Source organism: Lithobates pipiens, unplaced genomic scaffold (genome assembly GCF_037356315.1).
Source record: "Lithobates pipiens isolate NorthernLeopardFrog02 unplaced genomic scaffold, aLitPip1_a1.2 Scaffold_22, whole genome shotgun sequence".
NCBI lineage: Eukaryota > Metazoa > Chordata > Amphibia > Anura > Ranidae > Lithobates > Lithobates pipiens.
This window is the reverse complement of record NW_027507784.1, coordinates 310785184-310804574: the sequence shown is the minus strand read 5'-3', so window position 1 is coordinate 310804574 and position 19391 is coordinate 310785184. Positions and strand designations below refer to the sequence as shown.

Genomic DNA, 19391 nt, shown 5'->3' with positions numbered 1-19391 from the left:
AACTAGTGTTGCATACACACGGTCGGACAAAGTTGTCGGAAAATCCAATCGTACGTAACGTGATGACATTATTTCATTAGGACGGGACTACGTTCAGGCTAGTAGCCAATAGCTTTGGTCTAGGAATTTGATTTGAGCATGCGTGGCCCTTTGTCCGATTGGAATTCTCTACACACAATCAGACAAAGTCCGATCGGATCATGTTGTCAGAAAGTTTTAGAGCCCAGCTCTAAAACTTTGTCCGTCGGATATTCCGACGGAAACAGTCCAATGGAGCCCACATACAGTCGGATTATCCGACAACACGGTCTGATCGGACATTTTCCGTCGGAATGTCCGACCATGTGTACAAGGGCTTAGAAACACCAATGCTTACATTCAACTTCAGTAATTTGTGTCTTTGCCCTCTCTCAAGCTCAGTTTCACCGTATTACAGCCAAGCACTTTTTTCTTCATTATGAAGAATCTATTAAGTAAAGGGTTACCATCATTTATATTTGCAATGGCTACCTAAGCTGGGCAGAAATCATTTTCTTTCTTTCTTTCTTCATTTGGGACCCTGGGTGAAATAGGGAGCCAGCATGTGATATAGTTGGCCATCAACCATGCAAAACCCGTATATTAGTTGATGGAGTTATCCTACAATAACAATGCAAACACAAAAGATCTGGCATGCTGAATGTGACTCCTCAATTGTTTAAATTTAAATAACAGTGGTTTCCTATAGAGCACTCTTGGTCCTTCAAACTCCATATGTTCTAAGTAAAGTTTGAGTAGTCCTGGTTGAGAGCCTTATCCCATCAACTTCCGTATTGGCTAGTGAGGCTTTTGGTCAATAGTGAGCTAAATGAAGGTGGTGAATTCAGGTTCTGAAACCTAGTCTATATTTGTATAGCACAGCAAGAACCAAAGCATTAACATGGCAGCTAGGCAACTAACAATGGCAGCCAACATCTATGTTTCATCCTAAATTTACTCCGTAATGCAGACCTGGCTTGAAAATACAAGGCCTGTTTTACTGACAGCCCAGCTAAATAAAAATGCTTTAAAAATTATGCCAAAAATAAAGCTTTTAGAAAACAAAATTTAAAAAATCTTACCTTGAACCTGGCTCCTTTCCAGTTCTAGGAGGTGCCAATGATATTGCTGTGCTTCACTGCTGCCTCCCGAGAAAGCTAGAAATTCCTTAATTAAAAGTTTGCTTTTAAGTAAAATGTGAAACATCAAATAAATATGAAGGTTTATTGGTTTATTGCACTTTGTACATTTCTTGTTACTGCTTTAAGTAACCCCAGCAGCCTTTTTCGAAAGCCTATGGAAGCATAAAGAAACAAGGTAGGCAAACTTCATTTTTGTTGTTTGTCATTGCTCTAAATATGCACTGGGGTTATCTTACAGTATTAGGAGGATTTTCACAAACAACTCTGTTGCTTTGTGGTTGATATCTTGCTGGATCGGGGAAGGGCAAGTATAAAACTTGCAAGGGTAGCTTGGGACAGGCCAAGATAAAATATAAATGTTTCTGCACCAAAATGTAGTTACACCTTAAGTCATTGACTGGACATAGGTAAGCACAACTCTTGCTATTTCCATGACCTAATTGAAAGCCTTTGCTCATCCACACAGCAATTCGTAGAGCGTTCTCTGTCCAGCAGCCCCAATGTGTGCTGGGTAAACGCCTTCATCGGACGCATCTTCTGGGATTTCCTCCGAGAGAAATACTGGGAGGACATTGTGGCCAATAAAATCCAGAAAAAGCTAACGAAAATCAAGGTGAGAGTTTCCAAACACAATACAACCCATAATTCAATGTATCCATAGCTGACTATTGCTTAAGTCTTGTATTTTCTTGGTTAGATAAAGATTTGTGAGGCTGCTGTCTGACCATAGAAAGAAAAGTGTGTCTGATAGATTGTCTGCTTTTGTTGTCTCTCAGCTGCCAAACTTTATGAATGAGCTGACCCTAACAGAACTGGATATGGGGACATCGCTTCCTCAAATGCTGTCTACCTCCAACCCCAGTATTAATGAGAGAGGTAAGTTTCTTAGATGGATAGAGAGAAAAGGAAATGGTCCATTGGGAACTCTTATTTTATGGTTAGTAGTTCTTTATAAACTTTATTTTATGGAGAAAAAAATCTTGGTAATTTTTGATGCTTTAGAAAACGAATTGTCATTCAGCTAGGTTTTGATCTACTTAAAAACTAACTCTGTACGCTGTTATACTGCTTAGTTAAAAAGGCCCCGTTTCCCTTTAACACAGCGGATGGCGATGGGATGAGCTGTGAGTCTATTTATGGTCTATCAGAATGAGTGCTTTACGTTCTCATTAGCGTGGAATAGCTTTTGTGGAGGTTGGCAGTGCAGAACAATAGGAGAAGAACACACCATTATCTCCTTCATTTAGCCTGAAGTTGGCTCTGAATGTAAATAGTTGGGTTGCTCAGCCGGGAGCCTGAACAGGCAGCACCGTTAAAAGAAAAATAGAGGTTATTTTCAGACATTTTCATGCATTGAATTATAATGATAAATGATAACTTTTTACTTGAAAGTCATTTATTATGCTTACAGGTCTCTCCCTTGATTATTGTAGTTTGTGCATTGTATTTAAAGCTGAACTCCGGTCAGCTTGTAAAAATTGTGTTTTGGTAGCTCCTTTTTTCTCTAGCAAGGCTCTAAACCTGCCCATACACAGCTTGAATTTCAGGTGATTCCTGTGAATTGGACAAAATTCAAACTGTGGGTGACCCAACTGAAACCACCTGGCTCAACAAACTTTGAGAAGTTGAAGGTGCTGGGTGGAAAAATACTTACCTCATTCCTTGCTCCTGCAAATGATAATTGGAACTCAATGATGGACAGAAATAAAAAGAGTAGTAAATCTTTATGATACACAGTAGTAACCTAATTGTCATTAAGTTTACATCTTAGTTAATAAATAAATGTGTGAATGCTTCTTCTAGTCTGTACATAAGTAGATGCAGCATCACTGCAGAGCAACTGCCCATTAGCAATGCAGGTGTAGTCCCCCGAAGGGTCTGCTCAGAAGATGCCCAGATCTCCCTTGCTAGTACAAAGGCTGCCTGCCACAGACACAGATCCAAGCACACCGACAACACAGGTTCAGTCTAGGGGATGTCTTTTTGTGGATTTAACTTTCAATATATTTATTGTCTTTTGCCGCCGCTGCCTTCTATTCTTCTCTTCTTCCTTGAGATGTTGACTCGACGCTCTCTCTGGCCACAATGACAGGGACGCATTGTGTGGCGACTTATATAGAGACAATGGGCGGGGTCACCGGGTGATGTCTCCGCCTCTTATGATCCGCCTCCGGAGGATGCTGGGACTGTGACATCATAAGGGGCGGGGACATCACCCGTGACACCGCCCATTGTCCCTATATAAGTCACCGCACAACGTGTCCCTGTCATTGCAGCCAGAGAGAGCGTCGAGTCAACATCTCAAGGAAGAAGAGAAGAAGAGAAGGCTGCAGCGGCGGTGGCGGCAGAAGACCGGGCCACCGCTAGTAAAAGAGCTGGGAGAAGAAAGCGGAGGCCCGGCAAGAAGAACCGAAGAGAGGGACAAGACCCCCAAAGAGGGGGACAAGACCCCCGAAGTCGGAAGAAGACCCCCGGACGGCGGCAGCGATGAAGAAGAAAGCCAGACTCCGCCGCTAGTAAAAGAGCTAGCAGAAGATAGCGGAGGAGTCCGGTGAGAAGACCCCCCAAGACGGAAGAAGACCCTGGAGCTGTGCAATAAATTATTTTAAAACCTTGTGTTGTGTTTTATTTAAATTTTTTCACCAGGTGAATCGGTAGGGGTACATTGTACCCCATACTCATTCACATAGGGTGGGGGGCCGGTATCTGGGGGCCCCCTTATTAAAGGGGGCTCCTGGATTCTGATAAGCCCCCCGCCCGCAGATCCCGACAACCAATGGCCAGGGTTGTCGGGAAGAGGCCCTTATCCTCATTAACATGGGCCCCCCTTACCCAAAGCTCGTCCCCACCCCCTTTCCTGACCGGCCGGGCTGCATGCTCGGATAAGGGTCTGATATGGGCTTTGGGCTTCCCCTTTAAGTCCATATCAGGTGACGGGGCTAGTGAGGTGTCAATCTCGCTGCCGAAGGCGGTGACATTGACTTCCTTCACTAGTCCCGTCTACCTAGAGCCGCGTTCAAAATGAACGGACTTTACTCCGTTCATAGTCTGGCGGTTTGTCGGCTGCACCTAGTCCGCCGGAAAAGTCCGGTCATGTGTGGGCAGGTCCGCTCGTTCGGAAAGTCCGGCGGACCTCCGCTTCAAAGTCCAAAGACTAAGTCCGCCGGATAGTCTGATCGTGTGTACGCGGCATAAGGGTTACAGAATCCTACCTCCAAAGACTGACAACGTGACAATAAGCCACAGAGTTTATTTTGATAAGAGCCCATCAGCAGAAACACAAATCCCTGAAAGCTGTGAAATGAATATGCTAATCAAACCAGAAGAAAAAGTTGACCAAAGTGAACCTGTGCAAGCGTCAGAACAAGAAAAAGTTGACCAAAGTGAACCTGTGCAAGCGTCAGAACAAGAGGTGGAACTCACAATGTCTAAATCAAGTTTTCCACCAGATCCTGCTGAACTGCCTGAAGTCAGAAAATCCACTCGGACTACAAAGGGGATACCACCCCGAAAGCTGTCATACACTGTCAAAACACACAGCGTACTTGAGCCAACATCCTGGAAAGACAGAAAAACTGCCAAAATATGAAGCCAATAAATGAGGAAAGGCAGCAGAAGAATTAAAATCACTACAAGAAAATAAAACCTGGACACTCACAGAGCTCCCTCCTAACCGCAAAACTTTAGGAAGTAAGTGGATTTTCAAAGTAAAGTCAGATTCAGAAGGAAATATCCACAAATACAAAGCCAGACTAGTTGTCAAGGTTTACTCCCGGAAATTTGGTGAAGATTACGATGAAACATTCGCTCCAGTTGTAAAACACTCCACCATCAGAGCGCTTCTTAGCATTGCAGCTGGGAAAGGCATGCAAGTCAAACACCTAGACATTAAAACTGCTTTCTTATGGAGAAATTAAGGAAGATCTCTACATGGAACAACCACCAGGGTTTGAAAAAGGAGACAGCCTTGTGTGTAAACTTTAGAAGAGCATCTATGATCTTAAGCAATCTGCAAGGGTATGGAATGAGAAAGTGAACAAAGTACTTACAAGAGAGGGAGCCTCAAGAAGTAAAGCAGACCCCTGTCTCTACTCCAGGAATCAAGGAGACCGGTGGATGTACATCCTTATCTATGTTGATGACATTATAACCTGTTTTGCACAAGAAGGGGATTACAATCAGATACAGTGGTTCACATGCTGAAGAAAATTTTTGAAATAAAAGAGCTAGGGAACATTAACTACCATCTGTGAATCCAAACAGAGAGAGAAGAAGATGGAAGTTGTTCTTCTCAACCAGAAAATCTCCGGAATCAACAATTCCATATGCAAGATGCAAAGGAAGTGAAAACTCCTATGGAATCAGGCTCAAAAGAGCAATGAAGTAGAAAACTTGCTACCCAACAATGACATGTATTACAGAGCAATTGGTAAGCTGCTATATTTTGCCACTATGACAAGACCAGACATAGCCGCAGCAGTGGGCATACTATGCAAGAAAGTTTCAACTCCCTGTCAGTTTGACTGAAATGCAATAAAAAGAGTGATCCAGCAACATCAAATTCAAAACTGGTCAGATATGTGGATGCTGATTGGGTCAGGGACTGCACTGAACGCAAATCCACAAGTGGATTCATCTTCCAGTATAGGGAAGGAACCATATGTTGGTCTAGTTGAAAACAAGTAACTTTCGATCTTCAACTGAAGTAGAGTATATTGCAGCAGCACATGCACTTGCAAGAAGCAATATGGATTTGTCAACTTTCTGTGGACATTGGAATAGACATGTCAAAACCAATTCCAATTTTTGAAGACAACCAGGGATGTATAAAGGTTACACAATCAGAAAGGGTCAATCTTAGGACCAAACACATTGACTTCAAGTATCCCCTACTGAGGGACAATCAAGAACAAGGTTTTATTGACATTCAATATTGCCCGTCAGAGGAGATGACTGCTGTTGCACTCACCAAGCCTTTGTTGAAAGAAAGTCATAGTTATTTCCAGAAGAAGCTGAATATAATTTGACAACGCACATGCTGTTAAGAAGGGGTGTTGGAAGGACAACAGGATGTAATGTAAAGTACTGTGAACTATATACTGTATGCATTATACCTATCTATCCAGCAGGTGACACTGTAGTGTGTATCTATGGTAATGTAATCAGGGTAAGTGTTATCTCTTTCAGTGTATGTAGTTGTATGCTCCATGTTTCTGTTCCATGATAAAGATATCCTCCATAAAAGTATTCTCTGTATCCAAGAAGCTTCCAGCGCATGATTTCAATACTCTGCATAACAGGAGCAGCTCACATGGTTGCTTCTACTGCTGGTGACAGCCCCAAACCATCATCAGGGTGGTGTGAGGCCTATGGGCCACCACTGTGTATCTAAATTGATTGCTGTTTGCTAACCCTCTCTGCAATGAGGTGTTCTGCCAAAGAGGACTGTGTCACCCTGTGGATTACAAATGCTCAATGAGCCCCAACGCCAGCAGACTGTACCTAAGTCACCACTGGCTAATGGCTCATTGACTGAGACTCATAGATAAGCCATTAGATGTTTTTGACTATTGTACTTTGATTTGACATTGCCCGTGCCAGTGTTTGATAATGTGTTCACACATTTATATTTAATCTCTTTGCCCCAAAATTCCTTTCCAGGGCTTTTCCTGTTTCAGTAAAGCCCATTCAATTGGTACTGGTGTGTTGGCTACTCAGGTCCAGGGAGAAGGCCGGTCATCACTGGGAGTGGTAGCAGGACCCAAATTTAGTGGGCCCTAAGGGGGTAGGTAGTATTACACCTGTATTAATAATTTACTTTTAAAACACAGAATTTACATGTAAACTTGAAAATGTATAAATATTAAAATATATATTGATATATTTAATATATACTTAAAAATTGTGTAAACCACCCCCCTCCCCAAAAAAACTCTTAAACTTTACCTTTAGGCTCTTATTTACTCACTTCGCTGTTGCCATTCACAGCAGTGCACATAACAATTGTACACAATGAAAGGCTTTGATTCATGCCTTTCATTGTGTACTAATATGATGAGCTCTGTGGTTGGTCACAGTTATCACATGGTACAGACAGGGCAAATCACAGTCCATCTGTACCATGTGATTAGCTGTGGCCTATCACAGCTAATCACAATAGTAAACACTAAATGAGTAGTCTTTAGTCTGAAAAAAATGGTTGATTATAGCTGTGAAATTTACAGTTATAAGCAATCATAGTGTGTAAAAAATCCTGATTACCTCCCCAGAGTAGTACATTGTTACTGTGGTAACACTGTATTGCTCTGGTCACTGTATGTAAAAAATAAAAATAAAAAAAAGAGAACAAAACGTAATGAAAAATTGAAAAACCTTATTAAACTTTTTTTATTTATTTTTTACATACTGTCACCAGTCAGTGTCCCACGCCAGTTATATGATGATGCTGTACTGCACTGGTGACAGTATGTAATATATATATATATATATATATATATATATATATATATATATATATATATATATATATATATATATATATATATATATATAATTTTTTATTTCTTAATGCCAACTTCAAAACTCGCCATGTCTCTTACAAAATGCCTTGGACAGTCTACTTTCCAAAAAAAGGGGTCATTTGGGGAATATTTGTACTGTCCTGGCATTTTGGGGCCTCAAGAAATGAGGCTTATCAGTATATCAGGATTGATCGCTTTTCATATATATATTTCATAGTTTGTGGACTTTATAACTTTCCTTCAGACTAAATAATATTTTTACCAAAGAAATGTAGCAGTATTCATTTGGTCTAAATTTATGAAGAAAGATTATTTATTTGCATAATTTTAGAAACAAAAAATTGGTATTTTTTCATATGTTTTGACAAAAAATGAAAAAAAAATTGGGGTGGTTAAATACCACCAAAAGAAAGCGCTATTTGTGTAAAAAAAAAATTATAGAAATGTGTTATGGGTACAGGGTTGCATGACCGTGCTGAAACCTAAAAACTGGCCTGGGCGGGAAGGGGATAAAAGTATCTGGTATTGAAGTGATGCCAAACCTGCCCCCCAGACAGCCGCTCGCAGCTGTCTGACTATTTTGGTTACTTGGGGAGCCACAGCCTGATCTGAATAATATGTCTGGGTTTCAGTCCACCTGAAACCCGGACACATAATTCAACACCCGGACTGTCCGGGTGAATCCCAGACAGGTGGCAACCCTAGGTGTAACGTATATAATTAGTAAAAATATTTAGTAGACACAGTAATCTATAAATTTCCACTTTTTAAAAGCACAGTAGTTGTTAACTTTGAGCCAATCTCTCTCTAACTGAAACTGTAGAGAATATGGAGGGAGCAGAGGGAAGAAAGGAGGAAAGGAGGAATAGGTTGCTCCTCTGAGCTGCTGAGCTCTGAAAATAAGTGGTGTTTTTTTTTTTTAGCAAAGCAATTCAAAGTTAGCCACTCAGTTTCTCACGCAGGGCAAAGTAAGAGGTTTGCTATATATATATATATATATATATATATATATATATACATATATATATATATATATATATATATATATATATATTTATATAATATATTTGCTATATAGCAGGCCCCTCCACTGCTTATAAAGAGGAAGTAAACCCCAGGGTTTTTACTTCCTCTTTATTTCCCTGCAAAGGTAAAGCATAATGGGCTACTATGCATTGCATAGTAACCCATTTTATGTCACTTACCTGAAACCTAAGCCCGCAATCTCACCGTTGTCCCCACTAGTAGGGAGCGTCCATCTTCGCCCCTCTTCCTTCCGGGGCCACGAACTTCGGCTCTGTGACCGGCCAGAGTCGCGTGATGTCACTCCCACACATGCGCGTGGGATCTGCCAGTCACGGCATGACCCCTATTAGAAATGGCACGATGTGCCCTTTCTGAAGTGCGCATGGGCCGATGACATCGGCGCATGCGCCATAGTCATCGGCACTCAGATTTTTCATAAATATCTCCTAAACCATGAAGGTTTAGGAGATATTTCCAGCACCTACAGGTGAGCCTTAATATAGGCTTACCTGTAGGTAAAAGTGGTTGTACAGGGTGTACAATGACTTTACAATGTCTGTGTACGGGCCAGAATGGAGTTAGGGCCTACACAATGCCAAGGACCCTCCGTGCCCTCACAAAGCAGTGCTCATTGCTGTTTGGACATCAACCATCATCAACCTTTTGGGACATGGGTGTGAGACACATTTGTTCCCTTATATCCAGAGGAACCTTCTATTTCTTAGGAAGAATGGAACATTGGAAGAGAATTTGAAAATCATAAATATGATGAATTTCAGATTTAGCTGACATTTTTTTTCCCAGAATTATTCAATTCAGTACAAAAATATACAAAAAGCGTTCACTTTAATCTACAGCTAGATGTCACCAGCACAAAATCTTTCTTGTTGCAGGGTGATATCCAGTATCTCGGATGACTTAAGTACCTCTAGATATGATGTGGCATCAGCACTTGGCAGTAGCACCAATTCCAGGATGGTTGTGTTATCGCAGGGCTTAGTCAGGAGCAGCTGCTGTTGCTGGCAGCGGGCAGCGCCATGTGCTCCATGTTAACAGCAACAAAACCATTACCAGGAAATATGTTATTTTGCAGGCTAAACCACAAATTACATTCAAGGCCTTTATCCACAGATTGAACCCCATCTCTCTTAACTCTTAGCAAGCATGCTGTAAGATATCCACCCTTCACATGTAAAATTGGAGAAACCAACAGTGTATTTCTGGGCAAAATAAAAAAGAAAGCACATACATCTCTGTAGTACATGCCCATTTCCCCATGTTTTATCCTTTCAAACATACTGCAAACAGAGGAAAATAGCTGATGATTCTGCCAATAATCCAGTAAACCCCTGACGTCCTGCTTGAGCTGACAACACAGCGTCTCTGCTCTTCATATGCATGCATTGATTTATTTTCCAGAAAAAATGATGCTTGGTACTTCAAAGGGCATGCTCCCAAGTTGTGTAGGGAAAGGACTCTTGGGAGATTTAGCTCTGGGTGGCAATGCCATTGCCTACATCAATTGGAACTGACCTAATCCATCCTGCTGATGCCTCCTTACAGCAGCTATACCAAAAACACTGTGCACCAAAAAACCCTCATGAACTGTGGAGGCAGAACTACATGTGAAACTGGGTCCTTAAAAATATATTTTATTTGGAAACAGCAGATAGACATCAAGTCCTATAAAGTGAAATTACATCAAAACATGATTCATACATCATATTAGGATAATGCTGAGATACCCCTCAAAACCATCAGATACATCAAAACGCCTGCTGATTCTGTGGGCCATGTTCAGCCCTTGTGAATTGATATGATGAAACCCAACATGTTTCGAATATATAGTCCTTCCTCAGGGGTAGTAATGGGTTTTAAGACTTCTAGAACATAAATATAACAATCATTAGTTAAATAAAGAGTGTTATACATAATATTAGGATAATGCTCAGATACCCCTCAAAACCATCAGATACATGTAAAAGGCTGCTGATTCTATGGATTAGATTCAGCCCTTGTGAATTGATATGATGAAACCTGACATGTTTTGAACATATAGTCCTTCCCCAGGGGTAGTAATGGGTTTTAAGACTTCTATAACATAAATATAACAATCATTAGTTACATAAAGAGTGTTATACATATCTAAAATCATAAAATGTATGTTCTTTTCTGCTTTTTTGTGGATTGTAAATATTAACATCAGCCTTTACTGCTTTGTAGTGAAGAGTGGATTTTACATATGTGTAACACTCTTTATGTAACTAATGATTGTCATATCTACATTCTAGAAGTTTCAATAACCACTACTACCCCTGAGGAAGGACTATATGTCCGAAACATGTCGGGTTTCATCATATCAATTCACAAGGGCTGAACCTAATCCAAATAAACAGCAGCCTTTTGCATGTATCTGATGGTTTTGAGGGGTATCTGAGCATTATCCCAATATGAACAAGGGCCATGATCATTGGGTATTATTTTAATAAAAAAGCTGAAATCACATATACATTATATACATACAGTATAATACATATATAGTATGTATATACTGTAATATACTGTACATAGTTACATCTGGCTGAAAAAAGACTCAAGTCTATCCGGTTCAACCAACATGAAAAAAACATACAGACACACAAATAGAAAACCTCCATATACACAATCCTATACCCACAGTTGATCCAAAGTAAGACATAAAAAAACAATAAAGCATAAACCAATTCGCTCCAGCATGGTAAAAGAATTCCTTCCTGATCCCCTGAGAGGCAATCGGATATTCCTTGGATCAACTTTACCTATAAATGTTAGTATACAGTTATATTATGTACATTTAGGAAAGAATCCAGGTTTTTTTTTTTTTTAAAAACAACCTACTGAACTGGACAGAACCAACTCTTGAGGGAGTCTATCCCACATTTTCACAGCTCTTACTGTGGAGAAGCCGCTTCATATTTACTTTTCCTTCAGATGTAAAGAGTGAATAACTCAACACCAAGTTCCCTATATGGACCGCTAATGTATTTGTACATGTTGATCGTATCCCCTCTTAATCTCCTCTTCTCGAGACAGAATAAATTCAGTTCAGCTAATCATTAACACATATTATATACATTGTAAACTTCATATTTTCCCTTAAAGAAGAGGGGTTCCCACTTAAAAAAAAAAAATTAAAAGTCAGCAGCTACAAATACTGCAGCTGCTGACTTTTAATAATCGGACACTTACCTGTCCTGGAGTCCAGCGATGCGGGGGATCGAGGCCCCGCTTGTCCCTCCCCCTCCGCTCGGCGGCACCGGCATTTTAACTGTGGGTGCCCGGCTTTGGCTTCACAGCCAGGCACCCACTGCGCATGCGCGAGCCGTGCCGCGAGCCATCACTGGCCGCGCAATCCTCTGGGACCGGCCAGGTGGGAGGGGGAGAGGCGATCTCCCTTCCTGCGCCAAGGGAAGTGACGTCAGGAGCCCAGGCATCGAAGGAGACAGACTTCAAGGGACCCCCTAGCAACAGGCGTTAAGAGGTGAGTAAAAAAAAAAAAAATTTCTCCAAATGTTTTTTTTTTAAGCACATTAATAAAAAAAATTTTATGGGGGTGGAACTTTAAGTACCCAAAGCGATCCCCTAGTTAATCCCTTCTTTACTTTATTTTTCTCCCTTCTATACTCACCTGGTCCTGTTATGGGAGCTACTGCACCTCTAAAGCCCCGTACACACGAGAGGACTTATGTCCGACAGACTTCCGAAGGAGTTCCGTCGGAGTTCTGCTGGAATTCCGACGGAGTTCTGACAGACTTTTCGGCTGAGCGGACTTGGCCACACACGATCACACTAAACTCCGACGGATTCGAACGTGATGACGTACGACTGGATTCGAATAAGGAAGTTCATAGCCAGTAGCCAATAGCTGCACTAGCGTCGGTTTTAGTCCGTCGGAGTAGCATACACACAAGCGAATTTTTCGAAGGGACCGGGTCCGGCGGAGTTCCTTCGGAAAAATTTGAAGCATGTTCCATATTCTAAAGTCCTTCGGACTTTGGCGAGTCAAAAGTCCGTTGCAGCCCACACACGATCGAATAGTCTGACGGACTCAGTCCGTCGGACTTTGGATGTTGAAAAGTCCGCTTGTGTGTACGCGGCATTACACTTCTGATAACGAAGAATAACACAATTTGGGAATGTAGCCATTTGTAATTCATGAACTGTATGATTCTCAGCAGACTGGACAAATCTCATACATATATTCAGGAGAATGGAAGAAAAGCCGCTCTATGCAGATTTGCTGAGTCTTTTAGCTTTCAAACCTCTCATTGCTATTCATTACTGTACCCGCTCTCTCTGTCAATGTGTCCTCAGGTTTGTGGATGGATATGGAAGTTACCTACAGAGGATCCTTACAAGTGACATTAGAAACAAAGATGAATTTATCCAAGCTGGGGAAAGACTCAGTGGTGGAGGAGGGTGGACTGCCCAGGAGTCGTAGAGAGCGGTAAGTGATCCTTTTTAATAAACTATTGTGATGCTGAGCTTCATGGCTGAAAGAACTGGAAAGAAAATTCTAGGTTTTCTGACACTTTAAATAATTCGTTTGGGCCACCTCGGACCCATCAAATTATTTGCATACCAGATTGGTGGATTGCTCCACCTTTGCCTAATCATCTCATTTGCAGCCATAAAGGACTGGCCGCTGCTCAGTTTATAATATAAAGTAGCCAACCAGATCAAAGAACACATACACAATGCTCATGACCTCTAATGGATATTGTGATTTTTACCGCAATTTTAATTAGAGGTCCTGAGTGTTGCGTATGTGTTATTTGATCTGCTTGGCTACTACTCCTAGTGCTTCCACAGCTGCCTGTGGCTATCTATAGTACTTTCACCAACAGAGCCACATAGATGTACAGTGCCTTGAAGGAGTTTTCATACCCCTTGAGATTTTCCACAGTTTGTCATGTTACAGCTAAAAACGTGAATGTAGTTTATTGGGATTGTATGTGATAGACCAAAGTGGCACATAATTGTGAAGTGGAAGGGAAACACAAATAAATATGTGGAAAGTGTGGGGTACATTTGTATGGCCCCCCCCCCCGAGTCAATACTTTGTAGAACCGCCTTTCACTGCAATTACATCTGCAAGTCTTTTTGGGGATGTCTCTACCAGCTTTGCACATCTAGAGAGTGACATTCTTGCCCATTCTTCTTTGCAAAATAGATCAAGTTCTGTCAGATTGGATGGAGAGCGTCTGTGAACAGCAATTTTCAAGCCTTGCCACAGATTCTCAATTGGATTTAGGTTTGGACTTTGACTGGGCCATTCTAACACATGAATATGCTTTTATCCAAACCATTCCATTGTAGCTCTGGCTGTATGTTTAGGGTCGCTGTCCTGCTTGAAGGTGAACCTCCGCCCCAGTCTCAAGTCTTTTGCAAACTCTAGCAGGTTTCTTGTAAGATTGCCCTGTGTTTGGCTCCATCCATCGTCCTATGAACTCTGACCAGCTTCCCTGTCCCTACTCAAGAAAAGCATCCCCACAAAATGATGCTGCCACCACCATGTTTCACAGTGGGGATGGTGTGTTCAGGATGTTGTGCTCTGTTAATCTTCCGCCACACATAGTGTTTTGCTTTTAGGCCAAAAGTTACATTTTGGTCTCATCTGACCAGAGCACCTTCTTCCACATGTTTTCTGTGTCCCCCACATCTCTTCCCGCAAACTGCAAACAGGACTTCTTATGGATTTCTTTCAGCAATGGCTTTCTTCTGCCCACTCTTCCATAAAGGTCAGATTTGTGGAGTGCACGACTAATAGTTGTCCTGTGGACAGATTCTCCCACCTGAGCTGTGGATCTCTGCAGCTCCTCCAGAGTTACCATGGGCCTCTTGGCTGCTTCTCTGAATAATGCTCTCTTTGCCCGGCCTGTTAATTTTACGTGGATGGCCATGTCTTTGTAGGTTTGCAGTTGTGCCATACTCTTTCTATTTTCGGATGATGGAATGAACAGTGCTCCATGAGATGTTCAAAGCTTGGGATATTTGTTTATAACATAACCCTGCTTTAAACTTCTCCACAACTTTATCCCTGACCTGTCTCTGCTGTGTTCCTTGGCCTTCATGATGCTGTTTGGTCACAAAGATTCTCTAACAAACCTCCGAGGCCTTCACAGAACAGCTGTATTTATACTGAGATTAAATTACACACAGTTGGACTCTATTTACCAATTAGGTGACTTCTGAACAGCAATTGGCTCCACTAGATTTTAGTTAGGGGTATCAGAGCAAAAGGGTTTGAATACAAAAGCATGCCACACTTTTAAGATATTTATTTGTAAAAAAAATGTAGAAAACCGTTTATCATTTTCCTTCCAGTTCACAATTATGTGCCACTTTGTGTTGGTTTATCACATAAAATAAATCAATAAGATTGCGCTACGGACTAATTCTGTAACTATTACAAACAAAAAGAAGAGAAAAATCCTGAGCAAAATCTCAAAGGGTTAAAGGGTTAAAGAAAAGAAAAATCCTGAACAAAATCTCAAAGAGTTAAAGCTGCCAATGCCTAGATCCTCCTTCTTTACATAAAGGAGGGGGCAAAAAGTAGAAAATTAAAAATTAAGCTTTGGCGCTAGAACCCTATGTTTGTGCATCTAAGTGCGTGCAAATGAGTGTCTTAAGATTATTAAAAAAACTATACATGTTTAGCAGTTATATATCCAATGTCGGTGTTGGTTTGCTTATTTCTTATTACTTGTGTGCGTGTTTAACTGAAAATGTATTACTTATAAATCCAGTGTAGATACTGGTTTTCTTATTACATACTATATATCAGTGTGGGTGCTGGTTTACCATGTATATAACTGTGTGATGCTGTATATATGTTTTCTGATGAAATACACACAGGTACCAGATAAACAAAAATAAACAACAAAAGATTATTTTACAATTGTGCACAAAGGTGCTGATTAATAATCTTAAACAGGTGTCATTCAACGACTAGTGCAAAAAAATGATAGTGCAAAATAATCGTGCAAAAAACAAGAAAAAAGTCCTTCAATATGCAAAGAAATTTTCAAAATCGCATCCTGAAGTTGCTAGAAAATCGCATGCTGTTGTATCCCTAGAGCTGGTAGTGGAGTAAGGTAACTAGTGCAGGAAGACTAAGGACATTTCTCCCCAGTGTGCCACTCAGTGTTGTAAAGATGTATTTGCGCTCACCAGATAAAACACCCTCAGAAGGGTTAGCCGAGCCTTCACAGTATAAGCCACTGTGCTGCTTTTTGGACTCTGCTACTGATGTACTGGGTGGATATTCGCCCTTCACTTCCAAATGTGTTCCATAGTTAGATGCATGAAGGAGGAGAAAAAAGTATATCCATAGTGTAAAACCGTTTTATAACCTTTTTATTTCGTATAAAAGAAAATTACTCACAATGCAGTTAAAATTCGTTCGCGTGTATAACAGCTCCGCCAGTCGCTGCTGCTGCTGACAGTGTAAAGGTGCACGTCTTTGGCCACGCCCTACGCGTTTCATCAGAGCGACGTCATCTGGAGCGGCCATATTGGTGCACCTTGACGTTTATATAGGGTGTAGTGCTCCACTGCGCTTGCGCTAATACTCCGCGCCATTTTAAATGTGGGAATGCCCTGGCTTATGTTCAGCTGTGCTGTATTAGTTACGTGCAGCATTGCCCCATATGCTGCGCAAGCGCAGATCATATGCTCCATTTTAAGTGGGGGTTCCCTAGCTTAACTATAACTATGCTTGAGTTCTGTATTGTACTGCACATGCGCAGAGGACTCGTGCCATTTCTACTAAGGGATTCCGTGTCTTTATATCAATTTCTCGCTATATCTACTGGCACGTCCCTTATGTTTAATTTCTGCTACTATGGAGCACTGCAGCCTACTCTTTACAAATACTAAGAACCATAAAAATAAAAATAAATCTAAAAATGAAACTAAAAAGTTACGGTCTCAAAATATTTAAAATTGCCTACATACACTGTAAGGGCCGGTTCACACAGGGGGCGATGCGAGGCGACACCGACTTGCCTCGCCGCGACCTGCCGCGACCTCAGCGGCGACTTGCAAATGACTTCTGTATAGAAGTCAATGCAAGTCGCCCCGAGGTCGCCCAAAAGTAGTACAGGAACCTTTTTTCTGAGTCGGAGCGACTCGAGTCGCTCCTCTCAGAACGGTTCCATTGTACAGAACGGGGGCGACTTGTCAGGTCGCGGCGAGGCAAGTCGTGTCGCCTCGCATCGCCCCCAGTGTGAACCGGCCCTAACTGTTTATAATACAAAAATCAATACTTTATGGACTCCATAAGTGATCTTACATAAGATACCCTTAATGATACTGTAGTTGCATGACACCTGTTTAAGATTATTAATCAGCACCTTTGTGCACAATTGTAAAATAATCTTTTGTTGTTTATTTTTGTTTATCTGGTACCTGTGTGTATTTCATCAGAAAACATATATACAGCATCACACAGTTATATACATGGTAAACCAGCACCCACACTGATATATAGTATGTAATAAGAAAACCAGTATCTACACTGGATTTATAAGTAATACATTTTCAGTTAAACACGCACACAAGTAATAAGAAATAAGCAAACCAACACCGACATTGGATATATAACTGCTAAACAAGTATAGTTTTTTTAATAATCTTAAGACACTCATTTGCACGCACTTAGATGCACAAACATAGGGTTCTAGCGCCAAAGCTTAATTTTTAATTTTCTAATTTATCACATAAAATCCCAATAAAAAACATTTACGTTTTTGGTTGTAACATAACAAAATGTGGAAAATTTCAAGGGGTGTGAATACTTTTTCAAGGCACTGTATGGCTTTAGCGCTTGGAATATAAAGTTTTTTGGTATGATATCCCAGAGAGCAAGGATAGCTTGAATTGTAAGTCTGTTAACTTGCTGTGCATTTTCACTGGTAAGTTGTATACTTGCAGAGCACTTAAAGCACAAATTTTAGTTGAAACTATTCCAATTTGTAGCAAATTTGCATGGTAAGTCTCTAGCAAGAGCAAAGTTGCAGTGGTGAGTCTACAGTAAGAGCTCAGCCACAGTGCTCCCTGTGGTGGGATGACTATTGCACAACATAACTGAACCAGAGCTTGCAGCAGGCTTGCAGAATATTTACAAAGAAAGTTCGTCTGGAGTTATGCAATTAGGGTGACCAGATGTCCCCGGTTTCAGGGGACAGTCCCCGGATTGAGGACACTGTCCCTGGACCAATTCTGTCCCCGGTTTTGTCCCCGGATTTGACTTCAATAGGAGCTGGGGCTATTTTCACAGACAGTCGGTGCAGAATAAAAAAAAAATCCTACTAGCTTAGGGGTGTATTTTTTCCATTATCTGTGTCCCTTTCTGAGGATGATGTGCTGGTCAGAGCCAATCAGTGGATCCGGCGGACTCGCCTAGTGGTCTGCCTATGTAAACAAGGCAGTTCACCATTCTGTCCGTGTGAAAGACATTGATCCTGTATTCCTGCAAAGCAGGTACAGGGATCCATGTCTTCCCTTAGTAAAAGCACCTCTCCACAGTGAGAAAACACTTGTTAGGCACACATTTAACCCATTGATTGCCCTAGAGGTTATCCTCTTCCCAGCCAGTGTCATTAGTACAGTGACAGTACATATTTTTTTAGCACTGATCACTGTATTAGTGTCACTGGATCCCGCAAAGTGTCAAAAGTGTCACTAATGCCACGTACACTGAGCGGAATGTCCGACAGAAAAAGTCCAACAGAATCTTTTCATCATATATTCCGATCGCGCATGGGCCTCATCTGACTTTTTATTTTTTGGAAAACTCTGACGGACCTAGAAATATATATAAATAAATATTTCCAACTGAACCATTTCCTATCAGGAAAACCGCTCGTCTGTATGCTGTTCCAACGGACCAAAAATTATGCATGCTCTGAAGCAATTACGAGACGGAAGCTATTGGCTACTGACTATTGAACTTCCTTTTTCTAGTCCCGTCATACGCAGGGGTGGACTGACCAATTTTTACGCTCTCTCTCTCTTTCTTTCTCTCTCTCTCTCTCCCCCTTCCTCTCTCTCTGTCTCTCTCTCTCCCCTTTCTCTCTCCCCCTTTCACTCTCTCTATTTCTCTCTCTCCGTTTCTCTCTCCCTTTCTCTCTCTCTCTCCCCCTTCTCTCTCTCTCTCTCTTTCTCTCCCCCCCTTTCTCTCTCTCTCTCTCTCTCTCGTTCTCTCTCCCCTTTTTCTCTCTCTCTCTCTCTCTCTCTCTCGTTCTCTCTCCCCTTTCTCTTTCTCTCTCCCTCTCTCTCCCCCCCCTCTCTCTCTCCCTCTCCCTCTCCCTCCCTCTCTCTCTCCCTTTCTCTCTTTCTTCCCACTTCTCTCTCTCTCTCTTTCTCTCTCTCCCTTTCTCTCTCTCTCTCTCTCCCCCTTCTCTCTCTCTCTTTCTCTCTCCCCCTTTCTCTCTCTCTCTCTCCCTTTCTATCTCTCTCTATCTCTCCCTCTCTCTCTCTCCCATTCTCTCTCTCTCCCTCTCTCCCTTTCTCTCTCTCTCACTCCCCTTCTCACTCTCTCTCCCCCTTCTCTCTCTCTTTCTCTCTCTCTCTTTCTCTCTCCCCCTTTCTCTCTCTCTCTCTCTCTCTCTCTCTCTCCCTTTCTCTCTCTCTCTCTCTC

At 41.6% G+C, this 19391-nt stretch overlaps 1 protein-coding gene across 1 annotated transcript in view; it reads left to right on the top strand.

The window, feature by feature from the left end:
• Positions 1 to 19391, top strand: part of LOC143924878 (testis-expressed protein 2-like) — an 80253-nt gene that overhangs the window by 48088 nt on the left and 12774 nt on the right. Inside the window, exons 6-8 of the mRNA XM_077449383.1 lie at positions 1627 to 1773; positions 1937 to 2036; positions 13061 to 13193. Coding sequence (XP_077305509.1) covers positions 1627 to 1773; positions 1937 to 2036; positions 13061 to 13193 — 380 coding nt within the window. The remainder of the gene's footprint in view (positions 1 to 1626; positions 1774 to 1936; positions 2037 to 13060; positions 13194 to 19391) is intronic.